At 38.6% G+C, this 20,413-nt stretch overlaps 1 protein-coding gene across 2 annotated transcripts in view; it reads right to left on the bottom strand.

Moving 5' to 3' along the window:
• Positions 1-20,413, bottom strand: part of NBAS (neuroblastoma amplified sequence) — a 466,664-nt gene that overhangs the window by 344,795 nt on the left and 101,456 nt on the right. For both annotated transcript variants that reach the window (XR_001005077.1, XM_011971446.1), the window contains exon 12: positions 10,465-10,593. Coding sequence is in view for 1 of the 2 variants with exons in the window: in XM_011971446.1 (XP_011826836.1) it covers positions 10,465-10,593 (129 nt within the window). In the remaining variant the exon portion in view is untranslated. The remainder of the gene's footprint in view (positions 1-10,464; positions 10,594-20,413) is intronic.

Here is a 20,413-nt window from a genome sequence, read left to right as displayed (position 1 = left end):
AAAAAAAAATAAGGTACATATTATTGAAAACAGTCAACTAACCTGAAACTTTATTTGGTCATTTTAAGACACTTGATAATTTTTCAATGCCTCAAAATCACCAGTACTATATACCCCAATCACACGCATGCCACCATGTATTTACGTGGCACATGTACCTTCCAACTTACATTTTGGAGTACACAAGGGAAATACAGAATAAAAAAACCTTAGGCCCCTCAAAGAACAACAATTATGATTCAGTCTTGGGCACATTTAAGGACATACAGGTCAAAATGAAATTTGACAAGAAATCTTAAGGAAATTTTAAAAATAAATAACTCTCACTTGAGAATTCAAAGTGTGCATGTCTTCATCAAATCTAATGATAAGAAGGAGCACCACGAACAAGCAGTACTCGTCCACTAGAACCGGGGTCTGCAGTCACCTTGGGACTAGACTCTTCCCTGAACATTGCTTAAATAATAGGCATCTCCTGTCAATTCGATGTTAAACACAAGGTGAAGATGTGTTCTTCTGCATCCAGAACTCTGTCATACTCATCCTTGTATTCCCAGATCCATCATAGTGCCCACCTGTCATAGCAGCTAAATGTCGAATGAGTAAACAAATCAACCAAATTTTAAGTCACTGAATTCTAATTAGAATTCATTTCTAATGACTAAGCTATAGGAAAATTATCTGATATAGAACTAAGCTTCCTATACCCTCCCAAAAGTGTGATTTCTTCTGTTTAGTCAAAACATACTGGGGCCGGGCATGGCGGCTCACGCCTGTAATCCCAGCACTTTGGAAGGCCAAGGCAGGAGAGCTGCTTAAGGCTAGCAGTTTGAGACTAGCTGGGTGACATAGCAAGACCCTAGCTCCCCAGAAAGTAAAAATAATTAGCCAGGCATGGTGGCACACTTCTGTAGCCTCAGCTACTCAAGAGGCTGAGGTAGGAGGATCAACTGAGCTCAGGAGTTCAAGGCTGCAGTAAGCTATGATCACACCACTGCACTCCAGCCTGGGCAACAAAGCAATACCCTATCTCTAAAAAATAAAAATTTAAAAAAAAAAATAAATGCAGAGACAAAAGGAAAAAAAAAAAAAAGATATTGCAGGCCCAAAACTCAAGCACACAGAGAGCTAATAAATGAATATAAATTAATATAATCCAAGATCATCACACTTGTTAACTACCCAAAGAGACATAAAGATAAAAATGCCAGGGGCCTTCAAAGGATGAACAGAGAATTTGGGGCATGGGTTCAAGAAAGATGAAGGGAATTCAAGAGGTACAAAGAAAGTCTTATGGTGGTATACTTTTAAGACTGGATAAGACTTGGATGCAGAAAATGAATAAAGGAAAACATTCCAGTCTGAAAGCATAACGTGAACAAAAATACACAGTTAGGAAAATACAAAGTTTATTCAGGGCAAAAAAGTAGAACAGTTTAATAAGTCCAAGACAGCAGATTTTAATTATCTTGATTTTTGTTTGTTTTGGGATTTTTAGGGAGGATGTTAATGATATCCTTTTTTATTGAGGTGATCTTCACATAATGTAAAATTAACTATTTTTAAATGAACAATTCAGGGGCACTTAGTACATTTACCAAGTTGTGAAACCATCACGTCCATCCACTTACAAAACATTTCTATCGCTCCAAAGCAAAACCACTAACCCATTATGCAGTTACTCCCCTTTCCTCTTCCCCTGGATCCCAGGAACCATCAGTCTGCTTTCTATCTCTATGGATTTACCTATTCTGGATATTTTATTTATGCAACCATAAAATATGTGACCTTTTGTGTCTACCGTATTTCACTTAGTATAATACTCTCAAGGTCCTTCCACCATCGTAGTGCATATCAGCACTTCGTTCCTTTTTGTGGCTGAGTCATATTCTATTGTATGGATATACCACAGTTTGTTTCTCCATATATCCACTAATGGACATCTGCATTGCTTCCACCTTTTAGCTGTTGTAAACACTGCTGCTATGAATATGTAGGTGCCTGTATTTTAGTACCTGAAGTGTGAGCCATTGAAAATTTGATAATAAGCATGTATGTGCACTGAAGCTAGCATCAACTTACCATCCTTCCACCCCAGGGGTCTATGTGTGAGGAGAATCAGGATGAGGCCACGCGTCACCACATCTGATACACATTCTAAACTGGTGCTCCGTGGACAGGATCACCAAACTCCCCATGAACCACAAGAAAGCTCCTGGCACCACGTGAATACATGTCGAGAAGCAACCTCCATGCCACTTCTCTGTATTTACTAGGGTTCAGAACACAATACCCCAAAGTATAACAGCATGGCATGTTGAGTACTCTCAACTGAGGCAACTGAAAGGGCCTCAGAAACACCATCTCTCTGACCTTCTCCTGCCTTCCTGTCTCAAGCCTCTCTTTGTCTTCCAAAGCAAGTCACAGAAACCGGAATTCTTCTTCCCTGAGGTGCATCACAGAAACTAGAACTCCTCCCCCAAAGGAAGCTCTAAAACCTAAAAAGGTCGCTCTCTCCCTTCTCCCTTGAAGACCCTTATCCCAGAGGGCTCCTGCCTCATAGTAGTGGGGGGAAGGTTATACAGAGAAGCCAAAAGGAATCTGGACAGACAGGCCTTGCTGGGTTTCCCCTTCAGTCTACCACCATTAGGCCATACCCTTTTGTCCCATCATATTTTTACAAGGTTGTCCATTCTTCATCAAAACTAAGCATAAAAACAGTTTTCCCTGGGTCTTTATTTCTTTAATTTTGACAAGGTTTCTCTCTGTCACCCAGGTTGGAGTGCAGTGGCGTGGTCATGGCTCACTACAACCTGGCTCAGGTGATCTTCCTGACTCAGCCTCCCGAGTAGCTGGGAATACAGGTGCATGCCACTTTTTATTTTTTGGAGAGATGAAGTCTCACCATGTTGCCGAGGCTGGTCCCAAACTCCTAGGCTCAAGCAATTCCAACCACCTAGGCTTCCCAAAGTGCTGGGATTACTGGAACGAGCCACACTCAACCAGAGTCTTCATTTCTGAAGGTGCCTGTGTCATGTAAAATGTTGATTAAATAAATTTGTCATGTTTCTCGTTAACCTGTCTTTTGTTACAGGAGTGATGGCTGTATCATCTTATGATGGGTTAGGAGAGGTATCACACCTTTCCACCCCAACAGTTTCTGGCACCCAACGTGGGGCAGCTGAGACACCTGACTTGCTCTGGAACCTGCAGACAAAATCCTGGAACAACTGACAAAAGGCGAGCAAAGAAAGGTAAGAAGTTTTTGATTTTTTTTTTTTTTTAAACAAAGTGAGCTTTCCTGGATCTCTACCTATAGTGCCTGGTCTAGAAGAGAAAGAAAATTTCTCTTTATATCCATTCTAATTTCAAGTTAGCAAGGAAAATCATTTGTTTTTAAATAAATGTGTTATGCTTTTCTCTTGTTAACCTGTCTTCTGTTATAGGGGTGTCAGCTGTGATCCTTATGATGAGTTCAGTAAGGTATCATGCCTCCCCACCTAACATATTCATGCCACCACATCACTGAAAACAGTCTAAAATGCCATCATTTTATACCACAGCCATAACCCAAAGGAAGATGTTCTAAGAATAGTTATAGGTTTTGTACAGAAAACCTATTATGGCTAAAGTAATGTTTTCTTTAGACTTGAGGATTTTATTTGCTAATTTTATTACCACTAAAATCTAAATATAATAAAATCCCTGCCTCCCACTCCCGATATTTATCACGGGTTCTTTTCTATTTCCCTAAGTGTCTCAGCTGGTTTGAGAAATAAAGGGAAAGAGTACAAGAAAGAAATTTTAAAGCTAGGTGTCCGGGGAAGACCTCACACGTCGGCAGGTTCCGTGATGCTACCCGAGCCATAAAACTAGCAGGTTTTTATTAGCAATTTTCAAAAGGGGAGGGAGTGCACACACAGGGTGTGGGTCACAGAGATCACATACTCCACAAGGTAATAAAATATCACAAAGCAAGTGGAGGCAGGGCAAGATCACAGGACCACAGGATGGGGCAAAATCAAAATTGCTAATGAAGTTTTGGGTATCCATTGTCATTGATAACATCTTATCAGGAGACAAGGTTTGAGAGCAGACAACCTGTCTGACCAAAATTTATTAGGTGGGAATTTCCTCATCCTAATAAGCCTCGGAGCATTACAGGAGACCAGGGCTTATTTCATCCCTTCGGCTTTGACCATAAAAAGTGGCCGCCTCAAGGGGGCCATCTATCAACCTACCCTCAGGGCGCATTCTCTTTCTCAGGAATGTTCCTTGCTGAAAAAAAGAATTCAGTGATATTTCTCCTATTTGCTTTTGAAAGAAGAGAAATATGGCTCTGTTCCGCCTGGCTCACCAGAAGTCAGAGTCCAAGGTCATCTCTCCTGTTCCCTGAACATTGCTGTTATCCTGTTTCTTTTTTCAAGGTGCCCAGATTTCATATTGTTCAAGCACACATGCTCTACAAACAATTTGTGCAGTTAACACAATCATCACAGGGTCCTGAGGCAACATTCATCCTCCCCAGCTTATGAAGATGATGGGATTAAGAGATTAAAGACAGGCATAGGAAATCACAAGAGTATTGATTGGGGAAGTGATAAGTGTCCATGAAATCTTCACAATTTATATTCAGAGACTGAAGTAAAGACAGGCGTAGGAAATTATAAAAGTATTAATTTGGGGAACGAATAAATGTCCATGAAATCTTCACAATTTATGTTCTTCTGCTGCGGCTTCAGCCGGTCCCTCCGTTCAGGGTCCCTGACTTTCCACAACAACCTTTCAAAGGCTTATTCATTCCACAAATATTTATTATTATTTATTATGTTAAGCCTAAGTTCTCAAAGAACTCAGAGTCTGGTGAAATTGTGAAAACAGCTGTGGATTATATTAAGATTCATCACATCAACTGCCATCTTCCCACTTACTCTTCATTGATCTACTTAAGGTTAGTCCAACACCTACTATGTGTGAAAATGAAAATGAAGATGTAAGTTTGTATTCCATTTCTAGGCCTAAAGAAGTACAAATAGGCAAATAATAAAACTTCTTGAGAGAAAAATTAAGGCCGAAAATGAGATGTAAAGATATAAACATAACATATGGGAAATGTTTGAAATGAAAATCACTTAAGCAATTTTACTATATTCCAGACATGAACAAAATTTAATACTCACAGATTTCTAGCCAGATGGATTTTCATATTGACAATGAAAGCCAAAGTATTTAATCAACTCAAAACTGGATATTAGTAAATCAGAATAGGCACTTCCACAACTATCTTTAATCATTAGGTTTTACAGAGAAAATACTCCATCACACAAAGCATATTATAAAAACTAATACAGCAGCAAATTGCATGAAGAAAGCCCCAGACGAATTGAATTCACAATTTTGGTAAAGAGGGTTAAGGCTGTGCAGGGTAGCAGCAACATTAGTTCCTTCTCAGGCAACATTTAAACTAAAATTATAAGCTGACTATTTTATATATTACCATATCATCAATTTGAAACTAATTGGTTTGTCTACTTACTTACTAGAGCAGCCATAAAGACAGGCAAAACTCTGCCCTACCTGGCTGATCCAAGCTCACTTGATCATTACTAGAGAAATGAAAAAAGAGTAGCTGTCTCAGTATTTTTCAAAGCTTGAGATTTCTCTTTAAAGGATTCCAGTGATGAGTACATGCAGACACTTACATATTTGGTAAACAACTATATTACACCTCTCAGTTATTACTACTTGCACAATTCTAGGGTCTCTACATAATCAACTGCATGACTCCAGGGGAGTTATTCATATAAACTTCAAGCTGATATATCTCCCTTGCTTACCATTAATATCATATGCTAGTCTCTGATTTACCCAGATAAAAGTCAATACTTCTAAACATAAGCACTGTAAGTAGATATTCTGGAAAAAAAGGCTTAACCTATGAAGTCGGGAGACTTGAATCAAAATGGAATCTTGACTCTAACATTTAGTGATCTCAAGTTAACCTCTTTTAGCACCATTCCCATCTATAAAAAATGGTACTAAAAACATTTCACTTAACCCATTTACGCCTAGTGTTCCATTATTGGAATGCTAAACTTGTGGGAGTTATTTATATCCTACTGCTCAAGTTCATGGCCAAGGTCTGACTTCTCACACACAAAAAAAATTGCAACCTCCAGCATACATGGGTTAATAGGGTTGTTGTGAGACAAATGAAAACTATGTTCTGTAAATAGTCAAGCCTTCCTATACAAATACTATTTATTTTCAATAATTCTTCTCTCCAGCACTATCAGCTGACCTACATGCCTTTCCTGAGCTTATCTTCTCAAAATATTAACATGTCATTTTAATCATTTGTTCATAATTTCCCTTGGAAGCCTGTGAATATCTTAAGAGCAGGGACTATGACACTGTATTCTCTACTCTAATTCTCAGTAGAGTCAATAAATACTTGAACTTTATTATTTCACCATTATGTTATTATGTAAATAGGAACAACCTACTCTACTGTACAGTCCTGTTACACATAGGCTTTATTATACTTACTATAATACACTAGATTTTAGTAATTCATATGCTAAAATTCAAATCTAAAACATCCAAGTGATTAATTCCCAGGATACAGGTGAAAGACTCAAAGAAACTATGGTTGTTCAGACTCTTCTTGCTTGACAAACAGTTACCACCATCTTCACCCCAGACCTCACCACATCATGGGTACTCTAGATATCTATCAGAAAGCTAAGGGTTTACCAATGAGAGGCTTGCTCAGTTATTTATTCTGGTATCTGGTACACACTAACTAGCTCAAGAGCTAAGCATATCTGAGAGAGCTGAAGGAATCTGTATCACAACCACTGAGAAAAAGGATTTGTCTCTGTGTTTTTAGAGATCATCAGATAAAAAGAATCAATGTAAAAAATTAATAATTATAAAGAGTGATTATAGTCCTCCTAACTTTTTACAAATATTGTGGGAAAAAAATGCGTGTAGTACACTCTGGCATTAACTAGCCTAATAAATAAGTATTCTTCCTCTTATCTTTTTGGGTTTTTTTATGTATTTCTTTCCCACACGGTCATGGAAAGAACATATGCATCAGCGTCAGAGAGGTATAAAATCAAATCTCAGCTCTATTGTTTACCTGCTGCACAACCATAGGACAAAGTGCTCAATAAATAATAAATGTAGTTAGAGTAAATTTTGTAAAAGCTAAAAGATGCTCGTACTTCTGTACCTTCTTCCTATTAAGCTATACAAGTCTACAATGAGCATACAGAAAGAAACCAGAGCTTCTGTGAAGAGGCTGAAGCCTCACAGGCGTGTTTACAATGGAATGAAGTTTTACAAAGACAGCAGAAATGGTTACACGAAAGTAGAGAGCAGGGACAGGAGGATCTAGGAAGCAGAGCAAAGCAGCATGCTGATCAGACTGGAGAAGATGACAGGTTCACAGAGGAGTTTTCATTCTCATCACAGCCTCAGGATTTTAAAGGAAAAAAAAGAAATAAAATTAAATGCCTTCCATGTTCCCTACTTTGGACCAAAATTTCCTTTGAGGCTAAAACTGGCTAGGGTCTCAGAGGGCAGAGCCCGCCCTGTCCAGCTAGTCTCCCATATGCTGAACAGCAGCAGGAAAGGGAGGGGTGGCTGACCCCGGCCTGTGCTGTGATAAACTCTGAACCGGGAAAGGGACAGAGCCACAATGGGAATGGTAGTCTGTAGGATCAGGGTCAGTAACTATAGCTAAGCCACTGCTCCCCCAGCGAAGGACACCACGATCTGTACAACGTCCTCGGTAACGCCAATCATGTTCACAGTTTTCAGTTTTGTGAGCCTCAAAATCTATTTTTTCCAGTTTACTCAGGCATTCAAGGGAAATAATTCATACCACTCACATCAGAAGAAACTGACATATAATCCTAAAAATGTGTACATTTATAAAAAGATAAACAACTAGCCTGAGAATCAAGTTGCATAGCTCCTCTGATTGACAGATCAATTTAAAAGTCAAAAGCTCTATCTGAGGACTGTTTCAGGAACATGGAATCAAAGTCACATCCACAAAATGGATGCTCAACAACCAAGCTACAAAATTCCTCACGAAATTACTCTTCCAGACTCTCAGGGTATTTGTTCAAAACACTTTTGCTAAGGCATGACAACGTCCAGCCTGAGTGCCTCTCTTCCCACTATGAACACATTTTTTCAATTTCTGAGGTCCCTCCCTTTCCCATCCCATTACTTTTCTGATTGCATATTTCAAACTACTGAAATATTTACACTTATTCATTCTCTGGTTTTAAGGTTTTTAAACAACTTTTACTTTTTTTAATAGAACCACTCTAAAAATCTAATCAATGAATAATATTAATGAGTAAAGAGTAATGCATTATTATAGCATTGACTGGCAACTAATGACCAAAAAAAATGCTAACCAGTCAAAAAGTTGAGCATATTCCAATAAAGGCCACAAAAAAAGATGCAATTTATCTTTGCAGGACAAAAAAAAAAAAAAGGTCTCTAGATATTTAGTAAACAAAAGAGCATACTAACCAATTTTGCTGAGAACAGCCCTTACACTGGATGTATAACATACTAGGATACACAGAAGATGAAATATTAAGAGTGCTTCAGAAACTGACAAATATTTCTACTAGGTGAATAAAAGTAATTTTAAAAAACAGAAAGCCAGGGGGGAAAAATGCCTTTATTATTCAGAGTTTTCACCATTTAGAAAAATGTTGCCCAAATCTAAAATTTCCCAAATACAGTGAGAACATCAGTCTCCTCTCAAACGAAAACAGCTGAATACTTTATCACCATGTATTGATAACCATGAAAAATACGAAGTATCTTTTGGATCAATGATATGAATAATGCTTTATTTTGAATAAAGATATGAAATACACTCGTGTATTGTGCATCAAGTACAGTCATCCCTCAGTATATGCAGGGTTCCAGGTATATCAAAATCTACACGCACTCAAGCTCCCCAGAAGACCCTACTGGACCCACCGATACATAAAGTCACCTGCCCTATCCACAGATGTGACATTCTGCAAAGACAATTTTTGATCAGTGTTTGCTTGAACACAATCTATGTACAAGTGGACCCATGCAGTTCAAACCCATGTTGCTCTAGGATCAACTGTGTAAGTGATATGAAATATATGCCCTATAAATTAGCCTACACTCCCACCCTCAGTCAGTTCTTGAACAGCCAAGTGGAAGTTCTGCTGCCTGACATCCCCAGCGAAATATGTTACACAGTTTTGAGAGTTCATCACTTCACCTCTAGAAAGAAGAAATGAGTCAATTTAGCATAATATCAGAGCAGAGAGAAAGACTGTCCCTTTTATTTAGCCACCAAGGTTGCAAGCTGAGGAGTACTTCTGCCACTGAGGACAAATCTAGATCCAATGAGGGAGAAAGAATAGTAAACATGTGGAGACAATATTAACTTGAAGTTGAATGGAAACTAGGGAGAAAATATCTTCCTAAAGCTGTGTATAAGACAAAAAAATAAGAATAGCTAAAACAAATTTAAATCTGTGAATCGAGTAAGAAAATAGAGAGCCACTTTCTCTTTTCCTCTGTCATTCTGAAAAAAATTCCTTATTAAATCCTCTTAATTATGACATTGATCCATTCAGGTCATTCAGGAAATAGGCTCTAATGTGAAAATCTCAAAACCACCCACCAAAAGCTGGATATGCCTAGAGGAAAACAGAGTGAGGGAGTGAGAGAAGGAAAATTAATCCTTAAAATGGTAAAATGTAAATGAATCAGAGAGTAAAAGATTTATAATACATCTATTTCCAGTTGAGGAATTTCTTTAAACCTTTACTCTATCACAATACATGGCTTTATATAAGCAGACCTTTCTTTCCCCTTGTGAATTTAAATTATAATCAATGCCACTAACTAGTGTCACTCTACCTGTCACTACATAACAAAATCATCTAATCCTTAAAACCTATCATTCCAGGACACTAACAAAGAGTTCCATCCTTCTCTATATCTTAGCTACCCAGTGAAGAGAAGGTAACTCCCTTCAAGTAGGCCCCAAATAATTAGTGGTGCAAGATTTGAAAAGAACTGTAACCCTTTTAGGATTTGACCCTCCAAATCCGTGATCATATTAACTTTTGCTGAAATGTTAACATCTCGATTCTGTACTTTTAGAATGACAAAGTGGGAAAAAAATGAAGAGTTTAACAAACTCTTTTACAGATTACACTCTGTATACACAGTGTACTGCACTACAATTTAAAATCAGTCCACAGTATTAATCTATTTTTAATTTATCCCACTGTAATGATATCATAATTTAAAGGATAGAATAGCTTTGGAATGATGAGAATAAATAGCTGTGTGCTATCAATAAAATAAAATTAGCATTGTCAACACTCACCCTTAAGAGAGTCTTCTAATAATAATCATAACCAAGAGACGTACCTGCTCATTTTGACTCCATTCCCCCTGCTGCTTCAGAGATGGAATCGCCCAGATGCTCAGTTTCCCTGAGAAGTGAATGGCTGCCAGGAGCATCCCGTCCGGAGAAAGGCTCATCTTAAAAATTCCGTCCTAAACAAGAATCATAAGGTCAGGGCAAAGAAATTATGGTCAAATAGAAATAACTCAGAATTAAATGACACTCTTTAGAGGTGCCAAGTTATAAATGATCTTTAGTAACTAAGAGTTCCGCCAGCTTCGTATCATTATAAATGCACTTCAGCATAGAGAAAAAGAACTCCTGACTTTAAGGAGTTTGTTATCTACTTCAGAGTTATAATTTATACATAACCCAAAACCCAAATATGTAAGCATTATAAATATATTTCTTCACACATCAATCACCATGACTTCTCAACACCTTCTAAGGTTGGTCTTGACTAGACTGTCAATCCCTTAAATTTTGGGCCCAGATCTTTACAAGATTCTATATCTACACAGTGCCTGAAGTATGCTACATATCATAAATAGGCCAAAAATTCATGCTGTGGAAAAGAAGGAAAGGAGTAGAAGAGAGCTAGAGAAAGAGTGCAAGAACGATGGAAACAGAAGAAGATAAAGAGGAAGAAAATGGTCCTGCATTTAAGAAATGCTATGAATGTTTACGATTTTCCAAATTTGCTGCTAAATTATCCAGTTTAAGGAATCTAATTGTTACTACAGGACAGCAAAATTTTGTAATAACTGATTTCACATAGTCAACCAAAAGGCACACAGAGAAAGAGTTATCCTTTCAGTCCTTCTTGTCCAAATAACCTGTCTTTTCCTTTCTCAGATGCCACAAACCACATGAACAGAAGTTATATGAGCAGAGACATCACCTGCCACCCACCTACAATACACTCAGAAGACTTGAACAAACACTAATTGGACAGCTATTTCCCATTCAGGCATTTATTAAGAACAGGGTCCAAGGTAGCCTGCCCACAAAGAATAAAACAGAGACCAGAAAACAGCAACCCACAACCATATCTCTTCTGAACATTTAGGAAATCTGGCAACACACAGCCCACATCCCCAGATGACAATAGAATTTGGTAGCAGATGACCCCTTAGAAGAGTCATAAACTTTCCAGTTAGTCAATGCCTGCACAGTTCGCTATTACTGCTCCAGTACTCGGGTCAAATACTAGCTATATAACTGAAAATGAAACATGATTATACTGAAAATCAAAATTATTACACTTGATCCAATTCACTAAATTATATTATCAGCCTGCCCTCTGTAGACATTTAAGTCCTCAAGTCTCAAATGACTAAGGTGCTTTAGCCATCAAAAACAGAACAATTTCAAGAGGTCAGGAACATTGTTGAATGAGTACATAGATGAAAAGATCAGCATCCTCTAATCACTTTACTAAACACTAAAATTACTTTAACTAGATATAACAGGTTAATCCCAGAATCCCACAATTAAATGTAAGATTGAAATACAAATGCTTGAAAAAGGAGAAGTAATAAAAGCAAAACTACTTCAAAGTAAAATTTTAAATCTACCACATCCCTTCCTCTGAGATGGGATCAGGGAAAGGAGTACAAGACAAAGGGCCTGACGTCCTCCCTCCTCAAATTTAAAGTCAATAAGCTCCATGGTTTTGTATAAGGAGGCCTCAGAAGCACAGATTTTTACCAGCCAAAAGAACTCTGCCCATCTTGCAGATTTCACAAAGGAAGAGATTAAAGTCCTGAAGGCAAAGACACTTGTCCACGATCACTCAAGGGTGCAGGGCAAACTCCAAACTAGAATGCGGATGTTTTCAATCCCAGTCAGGGCACTTCCATGAGCCAGGACTATGGTCCTCACCTGGACCCTGGCCTAGTTTCTAGTAGTCACAAGCAGGCCCCTCAGCAGAAATTATGGTCAAGTGTAATTTATTGTTTTGATCACTTGAATAATCAGCCATGTGTGATCTGTATGGTAATTCCCAGGTATTATAAATGTTCCATTATACGACTCCACTGAAAGTGCTCTGAAAGCAAGAAAAAAGTTTATGAATCTCTTTAACAACAACAAAAGTATACTTAATAACTTCACAATAGCAATATGACCAGGAAAGCGCTGAATAAATATGTAGTTGTTTTAATTTTTTAAAAGCTTCTTCCCTCTTGATGGGGTTCAGGACACGCTACCCCAAAATACAGAATATGTCATGTTGGCATCTGAGAAACCATCAGAGGCAGGAAGGTCATTGTCACCTTCCTCCCACCCTTCCTCCATGAAGCAGGTCATACAATCCAGGAAGAATTTTCTGACCTTTTGCTAAAAGCAAGTCATGATCCTCATTCCGGAGGTGCCCTCCCCAAACCTGGCAGAAAAGAACATCCTTATCTCCGAAGAGAGTCACAGGGAGAATGTGAACAAACAGGCCTTGCTAAGTTCCTCCCAATTTACTGCTATTAAATCATGCTTATCCAACCACACGTCCACAACTATCCATTTTTCTTCTTCAAAGCTAGCATTAAAAATACACAGGTCGGCCAGGCGCAGTGGCTCACACCTGTAATCCCAACACTTTGGGAGGCCAAGGCAGGCAGATCACGAGGTCAGGAGATCGAGACCATCCTGGCTAACACGGTGAAACCCCATCTCTACTTAAAACACAAAAAATTAGCCAGGTGTGGTAGTGGGCGCCTGTCGTCCCACCAACTCGGGAGGCTGAGGCAGGAGAATGACGTGAACCTGGGAGGCGGAGCCTACAGTGAGCTGAGATTGCTCCACTGCACTCCAGCCTAGGCGACAGAGCAAGACTCCATCTCAAAAAGAAAAAAGAAAAGAAAAGAAAAATACACAGGTTTATCCATTTCTTTGAATCTTCATTTCCTTATGAAAGCTCCCATGTCACATAAAGTTTACATGACATCTATCAGTATGTTTCTCTTGCTAATCTGTGTTTTGTGATAGGAGCTTCATCTATGAATCTAAGAAAGGAAAGAGAAAAGCTACTGTTTCTCCTCTACACTCGCTTCTTTCTTTCCACACATTTAAACAATAAATTGTATTAACTAGAATGCTCTCACTTGCTTTCATATGGTGGATACTTGATCCCCTTATTTTCATTAGATGCCATGATATCTACACCAAAAATGTAGTATTTCTTTCTTGAACTACCTTATTGTAGAAATTTTCACTTACACACAAAAGTAGAAATTACAGTATAATAAATATCCACATACCCAACCTGCTTCAACAAATATGGACATGTTTCAGGCATGTTTCCTTTATCCTACCCCAATCACCATGCCAGAGGATTTTAAAGCAAATCCCCGTCATTATTTTGCTTATAAATACACATCAAGTATACATTTCTTTGAAGTCCCAAGTTATCTATTGAACGTTCATGTGTATGCATAGTACGATGATAGAGTTACTAGTAGTAATTGGATTGTAGCCGCTCAAGATGCTCAAGACACTTAGGTTATGTTGGAAATACAGTGTTTTCCTTCTGAAATAAAACTCTGCTCTTTATTTGTAGAAACGTTTATTTATTGATTTCTGAGACAGGGTCTGGCTCTGTCACCCAGGCTGTAGTGCACTGGCATGATCTTGGCTCACTGCAACCTCCGCCTCCCAGGCTCAAGTGATCCTCCCACTTCAGCCTTCTGAGTAGCCAGGACTACAGGCATGCACCACCATGCCTGGCTAACTTTTGTACTTTTTGTAGAGAGGGGGTTTTGTCATGTTGCCCATGCTGGTCTCAAACTCCTGACCTCAAGTGATCTGCCTGCCTCTGACTCCCAAAGTGCTGAGATTACAGGTATAAGCCACTGCACCCAGTCCATAGAAACATTTCTGAATTCCTATATAACATGCAGGGGGGTTCTGGTCCAGGGAATAATTCATCATCCCAACAGTAACTGTGGACCAAAATCTCAAGCCACAGTTAGAAAATCCACGCTAAATTCTATGAACAGAGTCTGTGGTATTTGGGAGTCCGAGTGTCTGTTGGTAAGTAATATGGTTTGGCTCTGTATCCCCAGCCAAATCTCATTTTGAATTATAATCCCCACATATCAGGGGAGGGGCCTAGTGGGAGGTGACTAGGTCATGGGGACAGATTTTCCCCATGCTGTTCTCATGCTAGTGAGTTCCCATGAGATCTGATGGTTTAAAAGTGTGCGGCCGTTCCGCCCTCATTCTGTCTCTTTCCTACTGTCATTGAGACATGCTTTGTTTCCCCTTCATCTTCCACCATGATTGTAAATTTCCTGAGGTCTCCCTAGCCATGTGGAACTGTGAGTCAATTAAACTTCTTTTCTTTATAAATTACCCAGTCTCAGGTAGTTCTTTATAGCAGTGTGAAAATAGACTAATACAGAGGGCAAGGAAGAGAATACCAGAGTTTGTGCCTTGCAAATGCAAAGATATGACTTTTCAAGTAACTATATATCACAATAAAAGTAAACCTTGGCCAGGCGCAGTGGCTCATGCCTGTAATCCCAGAATTTTGGGAGGCCAAGGCAGGTGGATTACCTGAGGTCAGGAGTTCAAGACCAGCCTGGTCAACATGGTGAAACTCTATCTCTACAAAAATACAAAAATTAGCCAGGCATGATGGCAAGTGTCTGTAATCACAGCTACTTAGAAGTCTGAGGTGGGAGAATGGCTTGAACCTGGGAGGCAGAGGTTACCATGAACCGAGATCGCACCATTGTACTTTAGCCTGGGCAACACAGCAAGATTCTGGCTACTAAAAAAAAAAAAAAAAAAAAAAGCAAACCTCAAATATTTAAACCATGATTCTTCATACTTTACTAAAATTTCTCAGCACAAGTAAGTAATAATCTTGTTCTCTTCTTTGAATTAAGAAGTCGTAAAAGCAATAAAATTCATATGTGGCTGCAATTTTCTCTTCTTTTTCTTTTTTTGGAGACAGAGTCACTCTGTTGCCCACACTGGAGTATACTGGTGCAATCTTGGCTCACTGCAACCTCTGCCTTGAGGGTTCAAGGATTCTCCTGCCTCAGTCTCCCAAGTAGCTGGGATTACAGGCACCTGCCACCACACCAGGCTAATTTTTGTATTTTTAGTAGAGATGGGGTTTTACTATGTTGGCCAAGCTGGGTCAACTCCTGACCTCAGGTGAACCACCCACCTTGGCCTCCCAAAATGCTGGGATTACAGGCATGAGCCACCATACTCAGCCACAATTTTCACTTTGGTTAAAGAAGTCTTAAATTTCTTTCTCATTCCTCAGCTATGAATGTCTTTTTTATTTTAATCATCATTTCAACAGCTGAAATGTTGGTCAACAACATTCAACTTGGCTCTGCCATTAGTAGTTATGTGACCTTAGGCACATTAGTTAACTATCATAAGTAAGAGAAACTTTCTCTCTTTTTGAAATAAAAATAACAACACCTATACATTATAAGATTACCCCAACGATAAAATTAGGGTGTACGTAAAGTCATTTAATGTACTTATCATATAACTCAGCTTTCTAAATACAGAAGTTAGTATGAAGATTGGATTCTACCTGAATCCATAATAACACATCTTAATCGTAAATTCCAACAACGTATCTCATTCATTTGGCACTCTTCACTTGAACTTTAGTAAGACCTTTCATATTAGGGGCATACATTGATACTTAATTCTTCTAACTTCTAAGTAGTACTTTATCTAGCCTCACTAACCACTTTATGTGCTCCCTGAGTATAGAAATTCCATCCACATTATACAAGTGCTGGAATACAGGAGCTGAAATAAGACAACAAATAGTGATGTTCCCCAAAAAAGGAGGGCATCAGGATCAAATGGACACCTGCTGCACTCCCAGTACTTAGGATAAATAGAAATCTAGGCTGGAAAAACACAGGCATATGTTCCTTGAGAAAACTCCCAGGTATCTCTGATGTGTGCCTCCACTTGTCATCTTCCACTTTAATTCTGCATTTTCACCGCTCTTCTTTCATTTTGCTGAGGAGGCAGCCAAAGCCCAGACACTCATGTGGGATGCCCCAGATGACCTGGCAAGACTGTGGCAGCAATACAATAACTCTCCTAACACGCAGGGAACATCTCTTGGCATTCACAATAGGCAATTTCCTCAGTGCATTGCACAGAAAATGGTGAGTAGTCTCTTGCCAAAATGCTGACCAGGCACTTGGTAAGTACTGTTCACATAAATGGAAACTGGGGGAAGTTATGCACACTCCAATAGTGGGAGACAAGAGACTCTGGAGCAATCGGCGCTCTATAAGCTCTCAGAACTAACCGGCCTGCACCCACTTGTACAGGGTAAGTCCCATAGTAATATCATCAAAAACAGACACAATCCTCTTGATAAAAGAAGACACTACCGCCTATACAGTTTTCTGCCTAAAAAAGCAAACAAAAAATCTGCATGATCTTTAAATCCAACTACTAATTTATAAGAACACATGGACACAAAAGGACAAAAGAATAAAGAAAACACCACTATAAAGATGCAATGAGTAAAATGAAAAAACAGTTTCTTCAACAAATAATTTTTAAGAGAAAAAAAGACGATATGGAGGAGGGACCAGCAGATAGAGAAAAAGAGACTTAAAACACACAGTTTTTTTAAAAAAGTCATATTATTAGAGATGAACAATTGCATGATAAAAGTATCATTAAACAAATAAACCTAAGTCAGAATAATGGCTGCTTGTGGAGGGAGGGTGGGAACTGTGTTTGTGACAGAGTCCACAGAAGGCAGCTGGCAGAGTCCTGTTTCTGCCCTGGATAATGGTTATAAGGTTATGTACTTTTTCAATGTCAAACAAGAAGCACTTCACACCTACTAGGATTACTAGAATAAAAGACAGATAATAACAAGTGTTGGCAAGGATGTGGAGCCAATGGAAATGCCATACTCTGACATGAGGAACAGAAAATGGTGCCACCACCTTGGAAAACTGCCTGACAACTCCTCAAATGGCTAAACAAAGTTATCAAAAGATCCAGCAATTCCACTCCAAGAAAAATTCAATGATATTTCCACAAAAGAACCTGCACACAAATGTTCACAGCAGCATTATTTGTAATAGCCAAAAAGTAGAAACAACCCAAATGTCCAACTGATGAATGGATAAAGAAAACACTCTGTGTGTGTGTGTGTGTGTGTGTATATATATATACACACACACATACATACATGTACAGACACACACATACACAAACACAATGGGCTATTATTCAGCAATAAAAAGAAATAAACTACTGATACATGCAACAACATGGGTGAACTTTGAAAGCATCGTGCTAAGCGAAAAAAGCCAGTCACAATGGACCACATATTTTATAATTCTATTCATATAGAATATCCAGAATAGGCAAATTTATTCAAACTGAAAGATTAGGGGTTGCTTACAACTTGGGGAGACAGAGTGTTGCAGGTGATAGTTAAGGGATGCAGGGTTTTTCTTCCAGAGCAGTAAGACGTTTAAAATTGATTCTTGAAATCATTGCACAGTTCTGTGAATATACTAAAAAACTCTGAATTGTATATTTTAAATGAGTAAATTGTACCACATATGAATATTTCAATAAAGCTGTCCCCAAACTGCTTATTAAACCACACATTTGTTTGATGCAATTTCCTATATCTGTATTATATTTCACAGTAAAAGCTTAGGAAGGAAGAAAGCATGGGAGAGAGGGAGGGAGAAGGGAAAACAAGAAAAGAGGGAGGGAGGAAAGGAAGAAAAGAGGGAGGGAGGAAAGGAAGAAAAGAATGAGGGAGAGAGGGAGGGAGGAAGAAGGTGCAAAAAGAAGTTAGCAGGAATCTGATTTAATTTCTCTCTGCAAAGGAGCGAGAAATTCCAGGCACTTTTCTAGGTAAAACAGATGTGACCCTAACTTCATGGAGCCATGAAATCACAGATTAGGTAAATAAATAAACTAACAAATAAATGTGCATTACAAACTGTGATTACTACTATGGAAGAAAAGCACAGAGTGCTCTAAGAGAGAATAACAATAGGAACTGTATTTAAATTGAAGGACTATACGAGGAATCTGAGGATATGAAAATAGAGCTGATGCCCAAAGAGGAGAAGAAATTAAATTAATGAGGACAAATAAGATAAAACCATTCCCAATAGAAAAAAATGGAATCCACAAAGAAACAAACGTGGCACCCTTGATGAGCTGCGATAAGGCCAACATAACTAAAAGAGAATGAGCCAGTGGTATGAGATCAGTCTGCAGAGACAGTCATGGGCCAGCTTATGTAATGTCTTTTTGGATAATGTTAAGTATTTTATTCTGTCATCATTCTTAGTTCAACGGAAAGTCACTGAAGGCTTTCTTCAAGCAAGAAAGTGAGCTTATCTGATTTACATTTTTTAAGTCACTAAGGTTGCTAGGGGAACTGATTAAGTATCTGCTAACCTAGGAGAGATGAAAAATTATACGATGGTGATAGCCATAGAAGAAAAAAGAAGTAGAAAGATTCCAAGTACACTCTGAAGATGATACTGGTAGCAAAGGTGTTAGATTAGATTAGATGGGGGGATGAAGGACTGGGTGGTATCAGCAATAATTTTCAGGTATCTCCCTTTGCCAAAAGGATGGATTACTGAGGCAATCAAGTCTAAGGCAGAAATGGTTAGGGAAAGAAAAATGAGAAGCTATCAGAGTTTTGTTTTGGAAATGTTTGATTTAAAATGCCTGAAGGCTATCCTACTGAAGCTGTCAAGTGAGCAGCAGGGTATACAAATCTGAAGTGCAGAGGAGAACTGGGCTACAGATGCCAGCTTAGGAATTCTTGGGATCTGAAAGGTATTGAAAATCTGAAAATACTCATATTTTATTCATTAAGAAGTATGGAATATATTGATGTTTGTAGCATCTCAAAGCCACAGAACACACATTTAATTTGCTCCTACTAACACCCATGAGTAGGTAATAAAAGTACTTTCAATGACAAAAAATTAGTAAAACATTTCCTTGTATTTTACTATAGTGTACTTCTATGTCATCTATAATAACTAAGAACCAACTCTATCAGAAGATATGTTTTTAAAAGCTTTTCTAACAAATTATTAAAGGAACTAAAATTTTAAAACTTTTTCCCCTAAATATAGTATACCTTTCCTTCAGTGATTTGCTGTAACTAATCTGCCTGCAAAATGGGTGACTGGTAAAAACATTTACTGAGTGTATAAAGTACACGTAGGGGTGCACAGAAATGGGAAGTAGCTCACCCATTCTCCACTAAGTTATTCCAACTTTCCCCACTGGAGGGCCCACAAAAGAACATGGCAGCAATATAGTATCAAACTACCACAGATGCTAGAGTTCCACTTGCTATAAAACCTCACTTAATTTTTCTAATCTGATTCTAATCTACAAAATTTGGAAAATACTATACCTTTTGGGTTGTGAGGTTTAAAAGATAATTAAAATATATATGTTTGTCCCAATAATAAAAATATGTATACATATACACAGTGTCTGCATATAAACATTTAAAATGGGACTATTCAAAAAATAACAGATGCTGGCAAGGTTGTGGAGAAAAAGAAATGCTTACACACTGCTAGTAGGAGCGTAACTTAGTTCAACCATTGTGGAACACAGTGTGGCAATTCCTCAAAGACCTAAAAACAGAAATACCATTCGAACCAGTAATCCCATTACTGGGTGATATGGTTTGGATCTGTGTCCCCACCCAAATCTCATGTCAAGTTGGAGGAGCAGCCTGATGGGAGGTGACTGAATCATGGGGGTAGATTTCCCCTTGGTGTTCTCATGATAGTGAGTTCTCACAAGATCTGATGGTTTGAAAGTGTGTGGCACTTCCCCATTTGCACGCTGTCTCTCTCCTGCTCCACCACGGTAAAGATGTGTTTCCTTCCTCTTCCCCTTCCGCCACGACTGTAAGTTTCCAGAGGCCTCCCGGGCATGCTTCTTGTTAAGTCT

The sequence above is a fragment of the Mandrillus leucophaeus genome, unplaced genomic scaffold, assembly GCF_000951045.1.
Source record: "Mandrillus leucophaeus isolate KB7577 unplaced genomic scaffold, Mleu.le_1.0 Scaffold122, whole genome shotgun sequence".
NCBI lineage: Eukaryota > Metazoa > Chordata > Mammalia > Primates > Cercopithecidae > Mandrillus > Mandrillus leucophaeus.
The sequence above is the reverse complement of the archived record's forward strand: the minus strand, read 5'-3'. Positions and strand labels throughout refer to the sequence as shown.